At 36.6% G+C, this 21,836-nt stretch overlaps 2 protein-coding genes across 4 annotated transcripts in view; one reads left to right on the forward strand and one right to left on the reverse strand.

Moving 5' to 3' along the window:
• Positions 1 to 376: 376 nt before the first annotated feature.
• polr2h (RNA polymerase II, I and III subunit H) lies at positions 377 to 4,076 on the reverse strand. 2 transcript variants are annotated; one of them, XM_061737181.1, is made up of 6 exons: positions 3,900 to 4,076; positions 2,275 to 2,366; positions 1,524 to 1,607; positions 1,196 to 1,289; positions 943 to 1,026; positions 377 to 754 (listed from the first exon to the last, which is right to left on the reverse strand). In XM_061737181.1, exons 2-6 carry the CDS (start codon positions 2,345 to 2,347, stop codon positions 637 to 639), a joined length of 453 nt encoding a protein of 150 aa, XP_061593165.1. In that variant the 5' UTR covers positions 2,348 to 2,366; positions 3,900 to 4,076; the 3' UTR covers positions 377 to 636. The 2 variants fall into 2 exon arrangements, with proteins under 2 accessions (XP_061593165.1, XP_061593166.1); XM_061737182.1 differs by lacking the exon at positions 3,900 to 4,076 and adding an exon at positions 3,390 to 3,464.
• A 663-nt stretch (positions 4,077 to 4,739) lies between these two features.
• The window catches only part of LOC133458509 (lisH domain-containing protein ARMC9), a 29,684-nt gene continuing 12,587 nt past the window's right edge, over positions 4,740 to 21,836 (forward strand). The window contains exons 1-21 of one of the 2 annotated variants that reach the window (XM_061738479.1): positions 4,740 to 4,889; positions 5,605 to 5,769; positions 5,981 to 6,106; positions 6,450 to 6,620; positions 7,043 to 7,198; positions 7,378 to 7,470; positions 7,994 to 8,018; positions 8,593 to 8,750; positions 9,010 to 9,108; positions 10,343 to 10,378; positions 11,703 to 11,737; positions 11,834 to 11,945; positions 12,350 to 12,442; positions 13,079 to 13,169; positions 13,694 to 13,817; positions 14,270 to 14,409; positions 15,338 to 15,414; positions 16,692 to 16,766; positions 17,256 to 17,346; positions 17,595 to 17,647; positions 18,679 to 18,777. In XM_061738479.1, coding sequence (XP_061594463.1) covers positions 5,641 to 5,769; positions 5,981 to 6,106; positions 6,450 to 6,620; positions 7,043 to 7,198; positions 7,378 to 7,470; positions 7,994 to 8,018; positions 8,593 to 8,750; positions 9,010 to 9,108; positions 10,343 to 10,378; positions 11,703 to 11,737; positions 11,834 to 11,945; positions 12,350 to 12,442; positions 13,079 to 13,169; positions 13,694 to 13,817; positions 14,270 to 14,409; positions 15,338 to 15,414; positions 16,692 to 16,766; positions 17,256 to 17,346; positions 17,595 to 17,647; positions 18,679 to 18,777 — 1,983 coding nt within the window. In that variant the 5' untranslated portion in view covers positions 4,740 to 4,889; positions 5,605 to 5,640. The remainder of the gene's footprint in view (positions 4,890 to 5,604; positions 5,770 to 5,980; positions 6,107 to 6,449; positions 6,621 to 7,042; positions 7,199 to 7,377; positions 7,471 to 7,993; positions 8,019 to 8,592; positions 8,751 to 9,009; positions 9,109 to 10,342; positions 10,379 to 11,702; positions 11,738 to 11,833; positions 11,946 to 12,349; positions 12,443 to 13,078; positions 13,170 to 13,693; positions 13,818 to 14,269; positions 14,410 to 15,337; positions 15,415 to 16,691; positions 16,767 to 17,255; positions 17,347 to 17,594; positions 17,648 to 18,678; positions 18,778 to 21,836) is intronic. The other variant, XM_061738480.1, reaches the window with a different exon arrangement.

The following is a 21,836-nucleotide window of genomic DNA, read 5'->3' on the forward strand; positions in this document are numbered from 1 at the left end:
ATTAAAATCCCAGAATTGAAATATTCACATCTCTTACAATGCTGGCAAGATTATACAATCATATTCACTTAAAAAAAAACAAAGAACCTAAGGCCAAGAAACAGTTTCATGTCATTACTTACATCAACCATTTGTCACTATAAACACCTTCCACTGGAGTTGTAATGAAAGCCACACCTCTGCAAATTACATGGAATATTACCTTGTTTTTTCCCATTTCTTTCATGTATTTACTTAAATACAAAGTTTTCTGCTGTCATGTTACAAAAGGACACAGGTTACAAGGAAATTAACAGCTGCTGAAGTGTGCTTTAGATTAGATGGAATCTAACAGAGTAAAAAAAAAAGAAAGAATTAAAAGCTGACCATCTCTTGATCATTTTGTATAAAAGAGATCTTTATTTACAGTTTCCCTGCAGGTGGAGTGTGCAGCAGTTCGTATGTGTCACAGTATTCAGGTTGTAGTCCATCACTTTGGTGGCAGAATTATGAATAAAAGCAAACATGAATCCATATATTTACTTTGTAATGTGTTAACTGGTTTTATGAATGTTTTTGGTACCCAGGTTACTATGACCATGAGGTTAACTGTGAGATTAGGAGAAAGCATGGAAAGTGGGGTGAGCAGAGGGGGGTTCAGAAGGCCAACTTCTTCATGAGGAGGTAGACTCGGGAGTCCACCTCAAAGCCGTGAAGATTGTTGGCGTCGCCCTGAAGCCTCATGAGGAGGCCTCCGTAAGACACGTAGGCTGATCTGAAAGGCAATTTGAGAAATGGATTATCATGATGAAATTATACAGTTTTTGATAGTGATCACTAAGTTATAAAAATGTAATCTAAAAAAAAAAAACAATCTGAATTTCAAAAATAGTTTTGTTCCAGGAGAAGTATGGGTTATTTGACAGTTTGCTGAAAATTGTGCAGTGATGACTTCTCACTTACAGGCGCGTTGCAGCTTCTGTCGAAGTTTCATCCCCTTCAATCTTGTACACCTTTCCGTACATCACATAGTCAAACTGATCTGCTCTAGAAAGTTATACAATGTGAAATAAGTAGAGACGTCTCAAACAGGGAACACAAAATACAGTATACTGTTTGCTTATGGGTGACATTTGATTGCTGAATTAAAATACGTTCAAGACAGCAAATCTTGGCATTTTTATATTCTTTAAAATAGATCAAGCAAATGTATTACCTTGATGGCCGATCATCCTGAGGATTGTACTCGCCATCATCTGGCGTTCCATCTTCATACAACGTGCTAGCGATCACCAGTCTGAATTTGTCACCTTAATGAAAGAAATATTTAAATATTATCTACAGTAGATGTACCACAATATTGTGTAAATTTACATATTGGGTAAACTTAAGTTTACAAGGTTCTTTATGTCCTATATGAGCATTATCCCACAGTTTGAACAACTGAGCAATACGACAAAACCAAGCAAATGATAAGTGCACACAAGTCAAGATTTATATTAATAAACGTATAAATAACAATAAAACACATTAACTTTTCTTACCAAGATCAACGGGATAGATCTGAATGTTTACATCGAGGATGAGGTCCATCTTGAAAGATTCACTCTCACAATGTAGACGAGACACTGCAGCAAAGGTAATAACTGGATTAGTCGATATACCTGATGGATGATGTCAGTCATAATGCTGAACCACCAAACTAATATTGTAATAACATTTGGAATGGGAAAAAAACACAAAAGCTATGACTATGGATGATTTATGTTAGCTAACTTATGAAACAGACTGTTATGTTTATGTAATAATTGCTCGGCGTCATGTTCTGGGTCTCCGGAAAGCGGTGTAATAGACGCTATATAATTGAATTGAGCTATATAATAGCTCCTTTCTACATAACAATGCTTAAAGTGTAAACCATTGAAGCATGTAAGAGTTTAGTGTAGGATTTCAGACCATAAGTACACATAAAGAAAGACTCGAAGAAAGCAGTGTAGAATGTAGGATGTTATCGTAACAGCAGCAGATGAGAATAGTGTAAACAGATCCTTTTTATGTCTGGTCAGAAAGCAGACTACCACTGCTCATGCTTTACGTGACCCTTAAGTGTTATCATTTTATGTTTTGTGCCCTAAAGAAGGGAAAAAAAATTAAAGTACTGTATTAAAGTAAATTGAAGTGGAGCTCCTACATTTTCAGATAGAAACCAATTACACTGGCAGAGAAATACAATCTTACCAGGTGTAACAATTCCACATCTTACTCAAGTTTATGATCTTATAACAACTCACATACCTCTGTCAAATTTCTTCCCATCTGGATCAATGTCTTTTACATCGAAGATATCTTCAAATAGTATTCCGGCCATCTCCGCCCTTGTCTAGGAACTTGTAAAAGAGAGGAAAAAGAAGAAGAAAAGTGAACACTTGAGCCCGTTTCATTTGATTGGTATGATGTGAGGATATGACAGACACAGGAGCAGAGGTGTATAATCCAGGTGCCATAAAGTAAAAATCCTGTCCAGCAGTTGCTCCAACCGGTCACTAAACCAGCTCCTCTGCAGGTAGATAGTAGGTCGTTAGTGAAAACCCCTGTTCTAAATGTACAGAAACTAGGCCTGTGTTGAAACAAATCGATTTTCCGAATCTAAATCGATTCTCATATTAATTCCTAAAAATCAATTATTATGTCTAAAGATCGATTTATTTTTTTTTTTTTTCCTTCATCATTTCGCCAGGTGAACTTTAATCCCAGTAGTCGGACACAGTTTGTCATGACACTTCTGAAAAATGCCAGGTGCTTCATGCTTCATGGCAATATGTGTTCGTGGTGACAGAATAAATTAGATAAGCTAAAATGATTTGTTTACTGCATGAACTGTTGCTGTTCTTTCTTTTTTGCACTTTAAACGGATATTGAAAGGCCTGTTTGAGTTATTTATTTCTTAGTTATTTCACAATAATTATTGTGAAATTATTATTTCACTAGTTATTTTACAGTCATATAATTCAGGCAACAGTTCAAAAAACATTTTAAATAACACTAATCCAAATCAATATCGAATCGGATCGAATCATGATAATCGATTCTGAATATTAAGAATCGGAATCGAATCTTGACATTTGAATCGATACCCAGCCCTACCAGAAACGGCAGCGTTTTTACTTTATGGCACCTGGATTATACACCTCTTGAATGTGCTTTAATGTTTTTTTTTTTTTTTTTTTTCAAAAATCAAAAATAGTTTTGAATCAATCTTAAATTAAGACCAATTTTGACATGGGGTCAGTCTCAAAGCACCATTAGTCAAATAATTTTCTTTACATTAAGCTGATATTTGCTCATTAAAACATATACTAGTGGACAAACCAGTACATTTAAAACAGGTGTTTTCACTAAGGACCACCTACCTGCAGAGCTGGTTTAGTGATGGTTGGAACTGCTGGACTGGATTTTTACTTTATGGCACCTGGATTATACACCTCTGCATAGGAAAACAAACAAATATCAAATAATATAAAACAATTGAAAGAACAATAAAATGTGTTGACACTGTTCAAAATTATGCCAAACAACAGAAGAAAACAAAAAACGCACTTCTCTGCTCCCATGTTTTTAAACTTATTAGCCATGTTTCAATAAAGGCTTTTTAATATTTTTCCACAAGAAGAGTACCTTGGACTCCCTTTTTTGACAAAAACGCACTTAGTTTGGATCCACTAAGCATGTACTGCAAGTATATTAACCTCCATAACAAAGTGAATGTACCACATAAACTAAGAGCACACAAGATTCATATAACCTGATGTGTCTAAATGCCAGGCGAAGTGGTTTTGTTTTTGTAGTTACTACAACTTCAGCAGTCTCTTTAGTGTGCTAAGTTAGCGTTAGCATATTTCCAGACAACTTTTCCTGCTTACCCCAAAGGATGCTTTAATATTGTACTTTAAACACAACAGCGTGGCAATCAGTGGGCTTCGTTAGGAGACAACGAGTGAAGGCGCTAGATGTAACAGTCAGGTATGATTTCATTCATTGATTCATTCCGATCAAAAGCAAACGGTACCGCGCTGGAACCATGGATGTATTGGGCTGGAACAATGTGCTCGACCTTTGACACCAGAAGCACTTCCGGTTAGATATCCGGTATACATATAATAAAATAATAATAACCTCGATGAAATTTAAATGGTATTTCACGTCATTATAGCAATGTTTTTTTATTTGTTTTATTACAAATGTAATACAATATAATTATTTATAGAGGGTATGCGTTGACGTCACTTCCCCACTGGACCAAGCCCCTTAAAGGCTGATTTATGGTTCCGCGTTACACCAACGCAGAGTGGTGCGCGTCGCCGCGTACCCTACGCCGTACTCTACGGCGTGGGCTTCTGCGTCGATTTAACGCGGAACCATAATTCAGGCTACTACTTACTGTTTTCATTTTAAATTAATTTAAACAAATACACACACACAAAGATAAAAACGTGTGAAAAAATACAAAATTAAAAAAATAACTGTTCCTGTCATTAGCCTACTGCATGTTGAAGTATATATACGTTATACTTTATAACTTAAAAAAAAAAAAAGATATATATATTTTCCCGGAAGACCAGTATTAAGAGTCTGCATAGATAATCGGTGGATATAATTATTGGTTAATTAAATATGTAATTGTTATTTTGGAACAATAGTCTTTTACGACATTTTCGCAGATTTCCGCCATTTCCCATCCCGTTGCTAGGCGATTTTAGCGTCCTGTCTGCGCACGGTTGCTAGTTAATATACAGGCTACATGTAGGAGTTAAATCGAGTCGAAAAATGTGCAGGTTGGGTTTTAGTTACGGATAAACGCCTCAAAAAGATTTGTGCCACCCTTTTGACCAGTTACAGGATATCTGAATGAGGTACGGACAATTTTGTCGTCTGGTAACTTTAATAAATGTGAACAGATTAGCTATAGCTCCCACTAGCTGGCCACATCTGATGAATGATGCTAACGCTGGTGTTGATCGTAAAAAAGATGTTTTCCGTTCTGTATTGCCAGCATATATTAAATGCAATGCAGCCAAAGCACTGATCTGGTTTTAAACTTCACCTGAAATTTAGGAAGGAAAAATCTTGAATGGTATAGTTAACCAGTTTTAGTTTTTCCAGTGAAAGGGGCATCAATTACTTGTTAGTTAGTTAGTTATCTTTATTTCGGTAAATTATAATCATAAAAATCAATAAGCAAGATAAACATTTACAGGTTTGGTCAACATGGTGATTATTTTGACCGAAAAGGTATGGGCTTGAAGCATAAAGCTTATCTTGTCCACCTTTTAACATAATGGAATATGCAAAAAGAACAAATGAAGTATCATGAGGCTACACAAAATAATAATAATATTAATAATAGTTGTAATAATAGTAATAATAATAATAATAATAATAATAATGATAGCTCTGAAAACAGAAAGTGAAAAGATGCTAAAGAAACCGACAAAATCAATTTAGTTTGTCATTTCATCTCATGCATGTGTATCATGTCTATACATCAAATCCTACATACTATACATGCATATGTTTATATGTATCCCCCACTCCTTTCTTATCTTATATACAATTCTGCCTTTGCAGCCCGAAACATGGTCATTGGGAATGCGAATGTTTTGAATGAAGTTAGAAATCCTTCCAGTGAGTAGGTGGGTCGAAAGTTCTGGTTCCCGGATGAGCTCCGGGGAGCCAGCCGAGATGGGGGACATCTTGGCAACCGAAGCCGACCTTCTGGGGATGATCAAGGAGGTAACCAAGGCAACGCACTAGTGCAACAGATGTCTATTAAAAAATGTAATACTGGACAGTTTTTATGTTTTAACATTTTGAGACGGCATTGAGTCAAGACAAGAGATGCACATCTTTTGTCATTTGCTTGACATATAACACTGTTTCATTCTAGTGTGTTAATGGTGTGATGAAATGCACGTAATTTCATGATTGTTTCTGTCTTTTTCAGTACCTTAAGTTTGAGGAATTTGCAGAGACTGTTCAAATTTTTGACAAGGAGTGCAAAAGGAAAGGCAAGCTTGTTTCAAAGCCTCGAGGAAGTACTCTCAGAGACTCAAAGACTCATGTTATTCAGGTAAATCATTGAATTTCTAAAACCGGTTGTTCCATCACACTGGTTTATTATTTGCAGAATTGGTCGCTGTAGATGGGCACGAATAGCGGTGTAAAGGATAAAAAGAGGAAATACATTTAGCATACCAGCACAGCGCCTACAAACATTGACACAACTTGTACAATAAGTAAATAGTCATGAGATGAACATTTTGGATTGTGATGTAATCTTCTTGTTTTAACCTGGCATGTTATTGTGAATAGCTATTATTCTGTGCTATGCAAATAAAGTGTTAATAATGGAATAGAATATAATTTTTTCATAGCTTCCTAAGCTTTCCCTTCTTTGTATGTGACTTTTCTAGAAAGACCTCCTCACCTGCTTTGATGATGGAGACCAAAAGGTGTTCTTTGAATTGTGGACAGAGAATATTTCCTCTGAAGTAAAAGGCACAGAAGCTGAGGCCCAGAGACTGGAGTTCTATCTCCACATCCACTTTACTATCTACCCACTGAGGAGGCTCCCGGATAGACAGGTATGTGGATTCAGATATTCTTTATTTATTTATTTATTTATTTATTGGAAATTTATATCAAAATATCATGATGCGCTGTTTCTCAAAGTGTCCACTAAGGGGCGCCACAGGCTTTTTACCCCCTCAGGAATATTGCTGACATAACAATATATGAGAATACACCCCTGCATTTTTTTTTAGTTTGTGTAATTACAAGACTGCATAGGTAATTAAATAGAGGACAATACTACACATGGCATGCTGTTGCAAAAGCTGTTTCTTAAGCTTTTGATGACTACACTGAGACAGTTGCAGTCGAACAGTGGACATTAATTTAACTGAAGAGAATTAAGTGTCTGTTTGTTTTTTTAAGGTAGTATATGAACTTATATTATTTACTTCAAATAAATTATTTAACTCCAAAACCCAAATATTATCTCCAGGACCGAGCTGAGTATGAGGAGAGGATTTCCTGTTTCAAGCAGTACCTCGAAACTCGTGGAGCAGCACTGAGCCAGACGACTGAATTTTTGCCTTACTATGCTTTGCCTTTTGTTCCCAACCCCACTGTCCACCCTTCATTCAAGGATCTTTTTCAGGTGCATAGAAAAATTATTATTATTATTATTATTATTATTATTATTATTATTATTATTATTATTATTATTATTATTATTATTATTATTATTATTATTATTATTATTATGTTTTACCATGATAATGAACTCAGCCCTTATTATGTGTTTCTGCTTATATGCTATATGTTTTGTTCACATAGGACTCATGGATACCACAGTTGAAGGGCAAGGTGGTCAAGTTCCTATCACTGACACTAAAACCATCTAAGACTCCAAGGCTAATGACTTTATATGTATCCTTTTATTGTCTCTGGCTAATGAGACACGTTGGTTTCTTCCTGTGTTGTTTATTCTTTTGTAGATGAAGTGGTCCAAGCAGCGAGTTTGATGATTTACCATCCACTCCCTGTAACATAACTGTAAAAGTCATGTAGACAGACCTAAGAAAAGTTGACTGCAAGGCAAGTTGTAATATTCACAGACCATGAAACCTTAGGTACACTTGATTATATCTATGTTTGTCAACACGTGGGTGTTGGGTAAAAGAATGTCTAATAGTTCATAGAAAGTAAGCAAATATTGAATATTTACTTGCGACTCATCATAGAACAACGTATTCATTAAATCCTAAACAAATAGCTGTGACGAGTTTGCCGTCTTCAAACAGGATGTTTAGAGTGCACTTATCTTTTGTCATCTGAAAATCAAACAAGACATTAGGATCTCGGATTAAGTTTTTATGTCTCAAAATGAAACATTTTGAACAGTGTATTTATATATATTTATTCAAGGATGTATTCTTTAACGAACACACAGAAGGAGGGTGGAAGGACCATGAAAGGTAAATAAACCAATCAAAGAATCTGTCTCATTGGAGTTTATTACCAGTGCATTTCTTAAACCAGTCCAGCAAAGTGTAAACTACAACTGTCATCAGAATGGAGACACCGTCTTTTAACTGTACAGATTAATACACATTTCTGTAACATTCATGAGGTGTACTTAGTTAAGTTAATAAAGTTTTTAACGGATATTTTATTATTGAATAAAAACAGACACTCATAGTTTGGTGGTATTTGGTTGGTATTTAATTTGATTTGTAAAATTGAAAAAAATAAAATAAAACAAATCAAAGCATCCAAGACCACACCAGCTTATTCTAATATTTGCTTAAGATATACGTGTCAGACAGGAGGTTTTTTGAGCCGTCACAAAGATTAGCTGTTGACATTCATTTTGTTAATGTTTCAAAGGGCTCTGTTTAGAGTTAAATAAACGTAAATAATTACTTACAAGCCCTTTAAAGATTGTATTTACTGGTGCCTATTGGATATTGATTGCAAATTGAATGCAGTGTGTATTTGAATAAGGGCTAATAGAAGAACTTTGCTCTGTGTGCTTGTGTGACTGCACAGAGACCGTGCAGCAGTTACAGCTTCAGCTCGCTGAATCAGACCGGCGGATCACCAGTTACGTACGGAAGTTTAATAAGATGAAAGCTGACTACAGCAACTTGATTGGAATCACTGCTGAGCTGGTCGACTCTTTGGAGGCCACCATCAGCGGAAAAATGGTAGGAGACACACAGAGAGAAACACACTAACATGCATCCAGACACTCACACAAATATCGTGCTGACAAAAAGTCTTTTATGTGGCACTTCTTTGCATATGCAAAGTGAATAGATTATATTTCAATATGAATTAAATCTTTGGACACACAATGATGTTTTAATTCGACATTGTATGGCTTTAGTACATGGAGACATGGATAACACATCTTTTCTCATGCACAGTGTCTTAAACCGCGAGGGACATGCTTTCTTTTTGCAGATCTCTCCTGAGTATCTGCAGAGTGTGTGTGTTCGTCTGTTCAGCAATCAGATGAGGCACAGTGTGGTGGAGAGCACTGATTTTACCAGGCCTGGCACTGTAAGTACAACACACAGCCCTCCAGTTTGTCTTTTTTTCCCTTCGTCTTCACCCCTCATTAATAGGAGAATAATAAGACACAGCCTTCAGGCATGGCTATATTATATAATGTGGCATGGATAATGTCACATGGGTGACAGCTGAATGTGGCCACGTCACTAAGGCCTGGTCAACACCCTGTTTGAAAAGGGTTTTTAAAGATAAAGGATTGAAATGCTCAGTGTCTCCCTTTGTATACTGTATAAGCAGGTAGTGTACCGGTACTTAGCATATATCCTGGTAGCCAGTGACTGCATCCTAGCCTGATTCTAGTTGTTGAAAACTTGAAAACTAGAAAAGTTATACTATTAAAATCAGTTATAGTGGTTCAAAACATCTAAATCAACTACCTTTGAAATTTGCTCAAGAAAAAAAGCACATTCCTGTAGTACATTAATGAAAATATGTATTTCATTTTGCTGTTTGCACAGAATGGTCATGTAATACATGCCTCCCTTGAATGCAAATAGTGTGGTGGTTTGGGGCAAATAGTAGACAGCTGGCTGACAGATTGCTCAAATATGTGATATGTGCAGGAACTGAGTTGGTTTTCAATGAGCTTAATAACTATTATAAAACCATTTTTTTTACGATATTAAGTACAGCTGTAAATCATTTTCCTATTTTCTAGTTTATTCTAAACTACTATATGTGATCACGATGCAAGATTCTTTTTATGCTCTTAGTTTGGTGACATTCAGCATATGGAATACTTAAAAAAAAGAACAAAACGAAAAAAAAGAACGACTTCCTGCCACAGTTTCATGCTTGTGGTTGGCAAACCCCAATAAGAAAATGCTCTCAGTGCTGCGAACAGGCCCATAAGGCACCATACGCCTTTAAAATTTGATATATTTACTTATTTATTTCCTTATTCTGTAGTAATTGTTGTAGCATTTTAACTGTTTAGGTTGTCATCAAATAGCCATTTCTAAAATGCAGCTGAAGCCACCGTAGCACCGTCTTTGGTGCCACTTCACTTTGCTAAGAGAAGCATATGTTCACTGACAGAACACGGCCAAGAATTAACCAGATGCGACTTATCATCTCCACTGCCTGTTCAAGTGTTCAGGCGGTCGGTGGTCTTTATTGTGGTATTGAACTCTGGCTTGTAAACTCTATTTTTCTTCTGTTTTGACTGAACAACCTTTTGTGTGTGTCTGTTTTTGCGTATGTGATACTTTTGTCCACAAAGGGATATTACCCTATGAGTCCCTATGATGATGGCTATGTAAGTTTCATATGTTTTCACCTTTTCCTCTTGTCAGTACTCCGGTTCCTACCTCTCTTTTTGCTTGTCCCTTGCTATGTCTCCTTCTCCTTCTCCTCATATTATTGTGTCATTCCCCCAGCAACATGTATCCATTCTCCTCAGTCCATAATCCATTATTTTGTTTGTGTCATGGTAGTTTTGTCTAAGATGTAGGTCCTCATTTGTATGAAGAATGACCCCTTTTGTTAGGCTATGTATGAGGTCAAGCAAGAGCTCCTCTCAGAGTAGACCTCATTTTTGCCAGATTGTTTCATTGTTTCTCCTCTCAACTCTTTTTATTTGCTGCTTTTGTACTATTATCATTTAGTTTCCGTTTTGTCCTCCCCATGTTTAATTGTATAGTTTTGAAAAAAAATAATAATTTAGGCAAACACTATAACATGACAAGAGTAGCCAGCACAAAGTTTTTTGATGTGAATCGATTTCTCTCCTGCTCAGGTTGTCAAACAACTGGGGTTAAATGAAAAGCTGCAGGTAGTACAAGACAGAACAGCTACAGACACAATATTAATTGCTGGAAGCGTGTGGACAGTAGACAATGTTCCTGGTAAATTAGATAATAATTTATATATATAGGAAAATTATTATTGTGTGGCCCTACTATTGAATCATTTGGTGCATCCTTGTGTGTCATTTGACATTTTATTGTGGGTGTTTTTCTTGGTGATGACTAGAGGCTGCTCCCACTCTATACCTCGCGTCTCCCACACTAAAGATTATAATTCAAAATTCATTATCATTTGGAAAAAAAGACCACAAATAATTTGTTTTGCTCTTCTGCGCGCATAAACATAAAACACACCTCCTTACTGATTTTTTTTTTCACATAGAAGTCTCCATTTTATTTTATTTCAGATAAGTGATACAGGTTTATAGTACATGGGCACTGGGGTTTGATAATGGCAAAGATACTAACCCACTTTTTCTGGTACTGGTTCTTGGCCTGCTTGTTATTTTACAGCAAGGAAGATGTACAGTATCAAGCAATAATCTGCTGTATATTCCATTGTTCAGCATGTAATTCAAGCATGATATATGCATGTGTAATAGATGACTAATAACCTTCGGAGATTGCACTTACCTTGAATGCCTTTGGGTGAACAAGCTAGTACTTAGTCTGAGTACACGACAAGGACAATAATAAGATTTCAGGATGCATTTGAGCTGTTGCATGGGTTACATTTTGTATAATATGATAACAAGATGTTTGAGATGGAATCTGAAATAATCAAAATTTGAAAAGTGTTCTGTGTCGTCTATTTGATTGTGCTTTCTCTTTTAGGCCTCTTCTATGCTACGAGCATCCATTGCACCTCAGTAAGTATTAAACGATTCAAATTAGTATTATTTTAATTCTGATTAGTACAGTTTGGTTAGTACCAGGTCTAACATCTTATTTTTGTGGCTCTCCAGAAGAGGAAAAGATGTGCCAATGTTGCCCTCTTTAGACTATGAGAAGCTGAAGAAAGACCTGATTGAAGGCTCAGACAGACTAAGGTGTCTGTTGCTGCAAGCACTGCGCTGGGTATGAATGTTTTACAAATTTAGATTTGCTGAGTCTCTACTAATTGATGTAACTGGACTTCTTCATAATATTTGTTGTCTCTACGTTTTGCTTAAACTCAATTTTTCCACTCTCATAAAGCAGCAATCCCTCTTACTTTTTATGGGTCGTAATATGAGTCAACACTCGTAAAAGTATAGTAGTTTATAGTATGTAAAACAGTGTAAGCTTTTGTTAATCATCCCTTGTCTTCAGGATGGTACGCAATATAATATATGCTGAATCTGTGGTTAGCTAAAAGGTTCCTGGTTTGAATCCTGGCTATGGCTTTTCTGTGTCGAGTTTGCTAAATATTTAAACACTTTTTACCTTAAGAATATTCATGTGCTAAATTTTGGGTATATTTCTTTTGATGTCTTTTTCAGAGACTCACTCGCTCACTCCCTGGTGAACAACGAGACACGATGCTCCAGGCCTACATTAGCAACGATCTGCTGGGGTGCTACAGCACAAAGCAGGTAATGCAGCAATATGAAATCCATTTGCATTTTGATGTTACAAAGGCAGATTCATTCTGAAATTAATGATATAAAAAAAGATGGAATGGCAACTGCTACAGTAAAACTGAAATAATGAATTCATATTTGTTTTACATGAATGTTTTTGTTTAATCTCAAGGATACAATTCCTGGCAGGTCTGAATTCGTGCAGTGTGACTTACAGTTAGAATTACAGTTTTACAGAATTTCCTTTCTCTCCCTTGTACACCAGACACATCCTACAGCATGCCAAGATTTCCCACACACAGGAATATCAAGCATATTTACAGGAAGCTTCAGTCTTGTTTTATACAGTAGTTTTCGTGCGTGCGTGCGTGCGTGCGTGCGTGCGTGCGTGCCTGCGTTTTCTCCAATGTTTAATCCTTTGCCAGACCTTAGTATAGGTAGTTAAGAAAGTCTCTGTCATTAGAAAACTGTCATCAAAATAGTGATGTGACTGGCATTATCAGCATAATTAGCTTGTTAGTTCAAGGTTGTTGTTTTTTTGTTTTTTTTCAAAGTACCACTTAAGTACTGCAAGTGTATCACAAACCGCAGTGTGCAGATTTTAAGTGCCCCATATTTAGTTTTTTGTTTTTATTTTTCTTTCCTCAGAATACTGTGCTTCATTTAATGAGATCAACAAATGAGTTCGTCCGCCAATCCATGGCTCGTCTCATCAATGCGTTTGCCTCCCTTGCCGAGGGTAAGTTTTCAGCATCATTAGATTTGCTTGAGTCACGATGAGTGGCTGACTGTGTGACTTTACAAACACACATGGATGGGAGACCTCATTAGCTTGAAGTTCAGGACTGAAACTCCTAAAGATGCTTCCAAGCAGCAAGTAACCATAATAGGGACAAGGTTTAGTTTTCCTTCTCAACAAGGAGAATTTAAAGTGTTATCTGGAGTCTATTTTGCTGTGTTATGCAGGTAAAGCATGTGCTCTTTGGAGCTGCCTTCCTGGCGAAGGCAGGAGTTGAGGTGGTAGAAACATTTCTGCATCAAGTTTTCCTACAGAATAGCAACAGTATGTCCAGTCAGATTTCCAGTGATGGTTAAGCTGTTAAGCCAAATTTAAGATTTATTTTTTAATTATTAAAACCAGTCCTAATATCAACGTTAAAACAAGTATAGTGTTTTTTCATGTGTACAACGTGTTGCTCATTGAAACTAAAACTAAACTGACACCATGCTCACACCCTGTACATCTTTTTTTGATCTTTACAGGACGGGTTTACCTATCTCAAATTCCAGTTCTTCTGAAACTTCTGACAGACACGCTCAGGAAAGAGGAAAAAGATTCCCTGACTCGAGAAAATGTACTGGTGGCTCTGCAGAAACTGAGCCTCAGGTAAATTTTCACCAAGGTTTGATGAACATTTGCTTCTGCAGTTTTATTGCAGAGACTAAATATATCCATTATCATTTGGGACTATTTTAAACAAAATAGTTAGTCTGTAACTCTATATGATTTGGATAACAAATTAGGCATATAAAGTTATCACTCCACAGGTCTGGGTACACACAACTTTTCCAAGTTGTGTTTTTTTTTTAATCATGGATGCATTTTTTGTTATTAACAGTACATGGAATAGTGACAAAGAAGTTATTCTCAGTTTACTCACTCATGACATGCCTACATTATGATACACAAGTTACGTACTGCTCTTATTCTGAATAATAAAAAAGTCATTGAAACTATATCTAAGGTAAATAATAACATATTCATTTTCAATGTATATACATCTGCATTTTTTCCTCCACTTATGAACATGAATATTTGTGTTTATGTGCTCTTCTTAGGAGGAACCAGCAGACAGCCATGATAGCAAATAATATGATTGGATGGCTTGTGGATGAGCTGCAGGACACAGATTGCTTCAGTGACTACACCCTAGAGTACTCTGCAGCTTTGCTCATGAACTTGTGTCTGCGAACAAAAGGTTGTCAAATAAGCATAACGAGATACAGAGACCAATTCTCATGAGATAATTGTTAAACGCCTGTTTTAAAATGCCTTGTAAACATACCTAGCTGTGCAAGAACCAAGAACCTTACAATATTTATGGCTTGGTTGACATCATCATCATCAATGAATAGAGAAAAGAAATGCAGACTACAAGATGTTATTGTTCCAATAGTTATTATTTGTAAACCATTGAAAAAATAATAATCAAAATCACTGTAAAATAAATGGCATAAAAAATATACTTTTATATACTGATCAAGAGTGGTTCTATTTAAATGACCTTGTACTATTGGACCCGTCCAAGGTAGCTGTTTATAGTTATTGACTATTGTCTGACATTTCCTTTACCTGATATTTATATGGATATTCTTGTAACCTCACCAGTGAGCAGTATTAAAAATCTTGCATCATCCTTTCAAACACTCCTTCAGCTCTCCAACATATAACACAACTACTGGTTTGTCTTTAAGAAACCAGTAATGTTTAATTAACTTTTACAGCGTTTTCCTATTTTAAAGGAAAACAACAACTTTCCTTTTACGTCATGCTATTTTTTTCAGCCCTTTTTACTGCAAATACATTAAAGCGCAAATACATATTGCACCATATATTAAATAAGCACATGTAAAATTAAAGCTAAGTATTTTGACATGTCATTCTTTTAAAAGCAGAGCCCAGGCAAGTCTAACACGGGACGTTTCTGAGGGGCAGACAGTAGTTTGTCTGTCTTACAAAAAGCAACCACATGGTGTTGAGGCGTGGGCTTGAGCCAATCAATTAAAAAATCTAACATATTACATAAAACTTAAAACATCTCATTACAGAATTTTTTTTTTTCCACCATAAACAAGAAAGACTATTGTTTTGAAGTATATTAACGTGTGTATATGGTTTTCTTACAGGGAAAAGGAAGTGTGCAGAGAACGCTAAGCAAGTGCTAAAGGTTCTGACTGACCTCCTTGGACATGAAAGCCACGAGGTTACTCGCACATCTTTTCACACAGAGACATGGAAGTTGTATCTACAATCAATACATACTCAAGGATGTTTCACTGGATAAAACATATATTAAGAAAAATAAATAAATATTATTAATTTAATGTACCACAGCATGCGGTCACAACGAGGTGAACATATTTAAAGAATGACCATAGATCATACTCGGGGAGGCTAGTGGGTTTTGAGTTGCGGCCACTTTAGCATTTTAGACCCTTTCAGATAGACCACATATTTAAATTAGTGTATAAGGTGTGCAGTCTGTTAAGTCCTACATGCAATTTGAGGAGCCTCCTTGTCTTGACACTCATGGCTTGTGATCATTTTATTATGCCAGCGTGATTTCTGATTACTTGAAAGGCATAACATTGATATTGTGGACTTTTTTCTTCTAATTCTCGGCCACTGTGATGCACTAACAGGAACTTTTATGTTGTGTAGATGCAGGTTATTGTTTGGGTCTTAGGTATAAAGAGTTTGTTCTATTTCTGAGGAAGCACTGTCTTAATTCCAGGCATCTCTACTGATCGGTTTTTGTTTTGTTTTGTTTTGTTTTTTTCTGTGATAGTTCCACTAGGTATTGTATGCTCCCTGTGCTCATATAACAGATTTCCAAAGGTACCTTGTCTCGTGTCCCTGGTAAGGGGTCACATAGGCTCAAGGTGGCCATCTTAATTATGATATTCCATCTCAGGTTAGCGGCCTTTGTGTTATGATTACCACGGAAATGGTGATATATTAGATTAGATTACAGCTTTATTTGCCAGTGAGCTGGCGTCCCGGCGTCCCGGTGTCCCGGCACAGTGAAATTACTTCCAGTACAACCCGTCAAGAGAACCTTGACACCTTGACACCTTGGCACTCCCTTTCCCTAGCATTGTTGAAAGATAACACCTTCCTTCAGTTCTAAGGTTTTATTTCCTGTCATATAAAACCCTCAATAGACAGAGAATTTCATTTAATTACACCTTAATAACTATTATAAGTGTAGTTAAGCCTCATAGCATGTTAAGCTCTCTTTGCATACATACATACATACATACATACATACATACATACATACATACATACATACATACATACAATTTATTTTTAAAATGTATTTATTTATTTTTTATTTATTTAAAAAAAAATGTGAACATGATTTTTTTTTTATATATTCATATTTCCTGATTTCTACTTGGTCATTGCTGCTGTTGCCATGTGTGTTGAAGATCAAGGACGAGATTATGTTTGTTAATATCAATTTGTTTTCTTTAGATCCGACCATATGTGAATGGAGCCCTGTACAGTATCCTGTGTATTCCCTCTGTGCGACGGGAAGCCAGGGAGATGGTGAGATAAAAGAAATGCCTTAAGCTGCTTGGAGGATACAGATGCAGATAGTGTTTTGCACTACTTTTGTCTTCCTTTATATCAGTACTCAAACAGAGAGGAAAACAAGTGTTCAGGTCCAAGATACAGGAAATGAGCTGCATATCTTTTTTCATTTATTAACTGGGACCGGAAAAAAAAATAGTACATGCTTAAATGCCATAAGATGTGGAGTTGATGTACTGGTTATGTCCCCAAATTTGACCAGATAATTTCAAACACACTAGATATAACTGTTTTATTTAAAGACAACACAGTTATAATTTATAACTTATTTATAATTTAATTTATTGTCAAGTCTAAAAATGGGCACACAGCCAACTGTTAGTCTATACTTAAATGAACATTTAAATATTGTTTGAAGCAAAAGCCAAGTGGAATATTAGCATGTCCCTGAGGTTTCTGGGTCCTCTCTGCTTTTGCTGTGAATCTGTTCCCTCATGTGTTCAGAGCGTTGAGGAGATTCTTCGCTGCTACAACAAGGAAGAAAACGCAGACCTCAACAGACAGATTGAGTTCATCATCAAACAACTAAACTCAGGTTAGTGAGGTCAAATGTACTTTTCCAGTTGATGCATTATTAACTAAGAGACCAAAACATAATTAGGTAATCATTAAGTTTGATATTGTATAATCATGCTCAAAGAAATCCACCTTTAAGTTACCATTAAATCCAGTCACTAGTTTACATAATATAGATCTCTTAAATGTCTTTTGGGATTATGGTTTAATGTATAGTTTAAAATGTTTACAGACTCTTTAATATCTTTGTGTCATTTGTCGTCCCAGCTGAAGAAGAGGGACCAGAGTCAGATGATGAAGATGAAGAGGACGACAATGACGTAAGGCCTCAAACGTCTTCATCTGCTATCATACTATTTGTTCAACTTTACATAGATTTATAGTCATGTCTCAACTTTCTTACTCAGTATTGTTACCTATAAAAATAGGTTTTGGTTGTATTTTATTTTTTTATGCAGAAAAACTCAAACTCTAGAATGCCATTGAGTTTTGTGTGCTGCTCAGCCTCTCCTGCACTGGTCAGTGACCAGGGAGGTGGCGTATTGCTAGTGCTGTAGTGCAAATTAATCCTGACAAACACGACACCAATAAGAATTTGTTGGGGTTTGTTTGTGTTTTGTTATGTTTTTTTTTTTAAATAAAAAACTACTGTTAAGTAAGTTTACATATTCCAGGAGGTCTAATTCTGGTATTCGAGGACCACGGTCCTGCATTTTTTTAGATCCCTGAGGGTTTCCAAGTTTCCTTGCTTCAACACACCTGACGGAATCACCATAAGCTTGTCATCAAGGTCTGCACAAATCTGTCGATGGCCCACTAATTTGAGCTGGGTGTCTTGAAGCAGGGAAATATTTAAAACATGCAGCACAGCGGCCCCTGAGGACCACAACCCTGGTTTTAGTGACAGTTCCAACTGTTTACATCCACCATGCCATGTTTTCCACTGTTCATATCAATTCTTGATACAACTTCCAATCTCACATAAACGGGAAATATCATCAAAGCACTTCATCACTATCCATCACTTTCACAGACGTGTCTCCAAGCGCATTATTGGAAAATGCACCAATGATTGAACAGCAGAGATTGATTAATAAATTAATTGTCCATATCTTTTTTGACCCTGTATTCTCCTTCTCATGTTTGCATAAGGCTTTCTTTGATGTGCGTGTCCTTGTTCCATTGCATGTGATACTTAGCTTGGGGCCTGTTGGAAGTTCTATCCTTTTACAGTTCCCATAATAGGGAACTGGTATGTGCCGCCAAGTCAAAGAGAAAGTAGAATGGATTGTGTCAGATATGTTGAAACATAATGGCAACCATAGATTTATTCTTAGTCATTGTTTTACAGGAAGACTTGATGGAGACAGACCTAGATAAAGAGGAAGTTCTTCAACCTCAGCACGGCGAACTGTCTGGGGAGAGTCTTCTCACGACTGAGTACCTGGGAGTAAGAGCAAAACAAATACACACACAAGAACCAGTTCAGCAGCCACTGCAATTGTCTATCTAGCACATGATACAACAACAAAGGAAAACTTTATCTACCATGAAAAATTAATTGTTAACAAGCCTGTTTTTCTTTTCTTTCAGTTTTGTTTTTTTTTATAGACAGATTCAGTGAAGTGAATCTTTTTGGTAACAGCTCATTTATTTTTAGGTCAACGATAACTGCTAGTTTTTGAGTTTGTGATTTTGAATTTCAGGACTGAGGGCAATTTATCTGCATTTTCAAACAAGATAATGCACATACAAACGCCACTTTGCCCCTTTTAAGTATAAAAGCACCCAAAAATGATTTCAATGAATTATGTTAATTAATAATTAATTAATTAAAAAGGGTCCTGAAATAGCTCGTCCTCCCCAAAATCTAAGGAACATTGTGCACTGCCACTGCTAGATTCAACTATTAGTCAGGGGGGAAACCCTAAGATTGATAACTATGCTCACGCTTCTGGGTAAAGTTTGACAACCTTATTTCTTTGTTAGAAGGAACCCCTAGGAGGAATAATAGGGGTGTTGTCATCTTGGATTTTTCTGCTGGTGACCACTGGAGGCGCTGTAACATTCAAATACTCAATTCATGCATATGGTCACAATAATGGTCAAAATGTACAGTTTATATGCAAAAGCTTCAATGTTCAAGATTTTATATTTAGGGAAATGGATAAAACATTAATTGAAAATTATTTTTTTTACTGTATTGCTATATTTTGTCAAATATTGGTTAAAAAATATGACTTTTTTATAGGCGTTTTGAACACACACATGATAAGCATCTTTTCTTTTTTTTTGCATTCTAACTAGTAATGGGATGTAATGCTAGTTGAAGCAGCTAGGTAGCTAGGCAAGCTAGCAAGGCAAGCTGGCTAGAGCTCTGCACCATGCTTTTTAGGGCTTCACTTTCTGGCTTGACTGAACAGAATGATGCCAATGATTAATTCTCCAGCGCATGATTATGATACACTTTGGACAGTATTAAAAAACTGCATGACCAAAAACCTAGGCCAAAAGTACACAGTCATAACATTTGATGAGCAGCTTTATTGTAAAGCAAAGATGCTTCAGTGGCACCATCAAAAGGAGTGTAAGAACATGGTGATCCTCTTGGGTGGCTTCCATGTGCAAATTAACTTTGCAAAGGTCATTGGCCATCATGTTGCCGATTCAGGGCTGAGAGACATCCTTGAGGAAAGCGGTGTGTTTGGGAAGAACACAGCAGATAATATCATGATGGGAAAGGGATGGAACCGCATAGCCCGTGCACACAAACTTGTCTTTGAACCACTTTGGAAGATCTTGTGGCCAAGCTTTCTCCAATGGGTGGAAGACAATGAATACACAATCACCAAAGGGTGCTTGGAGCTGGCAGGTGCACTATCAGAGCACATAAGAAATGGAGATGTTGAAACAGCTGCAGCATGCTATGAGGAGCTTTTGCTGGAAGTCGGTAAGGTTCAGAATCTCATTGCAGAGTTTGACAAGGCCAATGAAGACAAGCCTACCTTCACCTTCTGGAGACAATACATGGAGCTCGTGTCTATTCTCCTGGCATTCACACGGGCACTTAGGTGTGGAGATTGGAAACTATACATGTCAGCATTCAAGAGCATGATGCCCTGGTTCGCTGCTTATGATCACACTCATTACACAAGATGGGGTACTGTATTCATTGCAGACATGGAACATCTGGCACACACAGCACCAGAGGTCTACCAGGGATTTCTAGATGGTGATTTTGTTGCCAAAGAAACAAAGCATAGCTTCAATGGGGTGCCTTTTGACCTTCGCCTTGAACACATCAACAAAACAGGAAAAGTTGCTGGAGGACTGGTGGGCATCACAAGAAATGAGAGTGCGAGAAATCGCTGGTCCATCACCTACAATGAACGTGCTTCCCTGGCAGAGGATACAAGATCACTCTTTGGACTGACACATGAGGATGAGGATGGTGAAGATACCCATAAAGACTGTCTTCCATCAAGAGTCAAACGGGATCATGATGATGTCAATAAACTTGTTGACCAGTTCCAGAGATATCATGTCTTTCATTAACCAGCGAGTTGACATGCTCTCCCCTCTCTCAAACAAGGAGACCAGCTACTGGACCCACATATATTAAGATGTTTTCTGTTGTTTAGTGTGAATAAACACATTTTCTATGAAATTCTGTGTCAAAAACGTCTATAAAAAAGTGATATTTTGTATCCACTCACACTTTTGATGGTGCCACTGACACTGACTGTGTACTTTTGGCATAGGTTGTTGGTCATGTTATGGCAGTTTTTTAATACTGTCCAAAGTGTATCATAGTCAGGCGCTGGAGAATTAATCATTGGCATCATTCCGTTCAGTCAAGCCAGAAAGTGAAGCCCTAAAAAGCATGGTGCAGAGCTCTAGCCAGCTTGCCTTGCTAGCTTGCCTAGCTACCTAGCTGCTTCAACTAGCATAACATCCCATTACTAGTTAGAATGCAAAAAAAAAAGATGCTTATTATGTGTGTGTTCAAAACGCCTATAAAAAAGTCATATTTTTTAACCAATATTGGACAAAATATAGCAATACAGTTAAAAAAATGTTTTTCAATTGATGTTTTATCCATTTCCCTAAATATAAAATCTTGAACATTGAAGCTTTTGCATATAAACTGTACATTTTGACCATTATTGTGACCATATGCATGAATTGAGTATTTGAATGTTACAGCGCCTCCAGTGGTCATCAGCAAAACAATCCAAGATGACAACACCCCTATTATTCCTCCTAGGGGTTCCTTCTAACAAAGAAATAAGGTTGTCAAACTTTACCCAGAAGCGTGAGCATAGTTATCAATCTTAGGGTTTGCCCCCTGACTATCTATAAAAAAAGTGATATTTTTTATCCAATATTGGCTAAAATATTACAAAATGATTCATAAAGGCTTTTTTACTATTGTTTTATCTATTTCCTTAGATATACAATGTTTTAATCTTGACAATTATGCATATAAATTGTACACGTTGACCAAAA

This window comes from Cololabis saira, chromosome 13 (genome assembly GCF_033807715.1).
Source record: "Cololabis saira isolate AMF1-May2022 chromosome 13, fColSai1.1, whole genome shotgun sequence".
Lineage (NCBI taxonomy): Eukaryota > Metazoa > Chordata > Actinopteri > Beloniformes > Belonidae > Cololabis > Cololabis saira.

What these genes read in the sequence shown, in the direction of transcription:
- polr2h (XM_061737181.1), bottom strand. Translation starts at nt 2,347, where the DNA reads ATGGCCGGAATACTATTTGAAGATATCTTCGATGTAAAAGACATTGAT. An exon ending in TGGGAAGAAATTTGACAGAG is followed by an intron (nt 1,608 to 2,274) that starts GTATGTGAGTTG and finishes CCTTTGCTGCAG; the next exon opens with TGTCTCGTCTACATTGTGAG. An exon ending in GATCTATCCCGTTGATCTTG is followed by an intron (nt 1,290 to 1,523) that starts GTAAGAAAAGTT and finishes TCTTTCATTAAG; the next exon opens with GTGACAAATTCAGACTGGTG.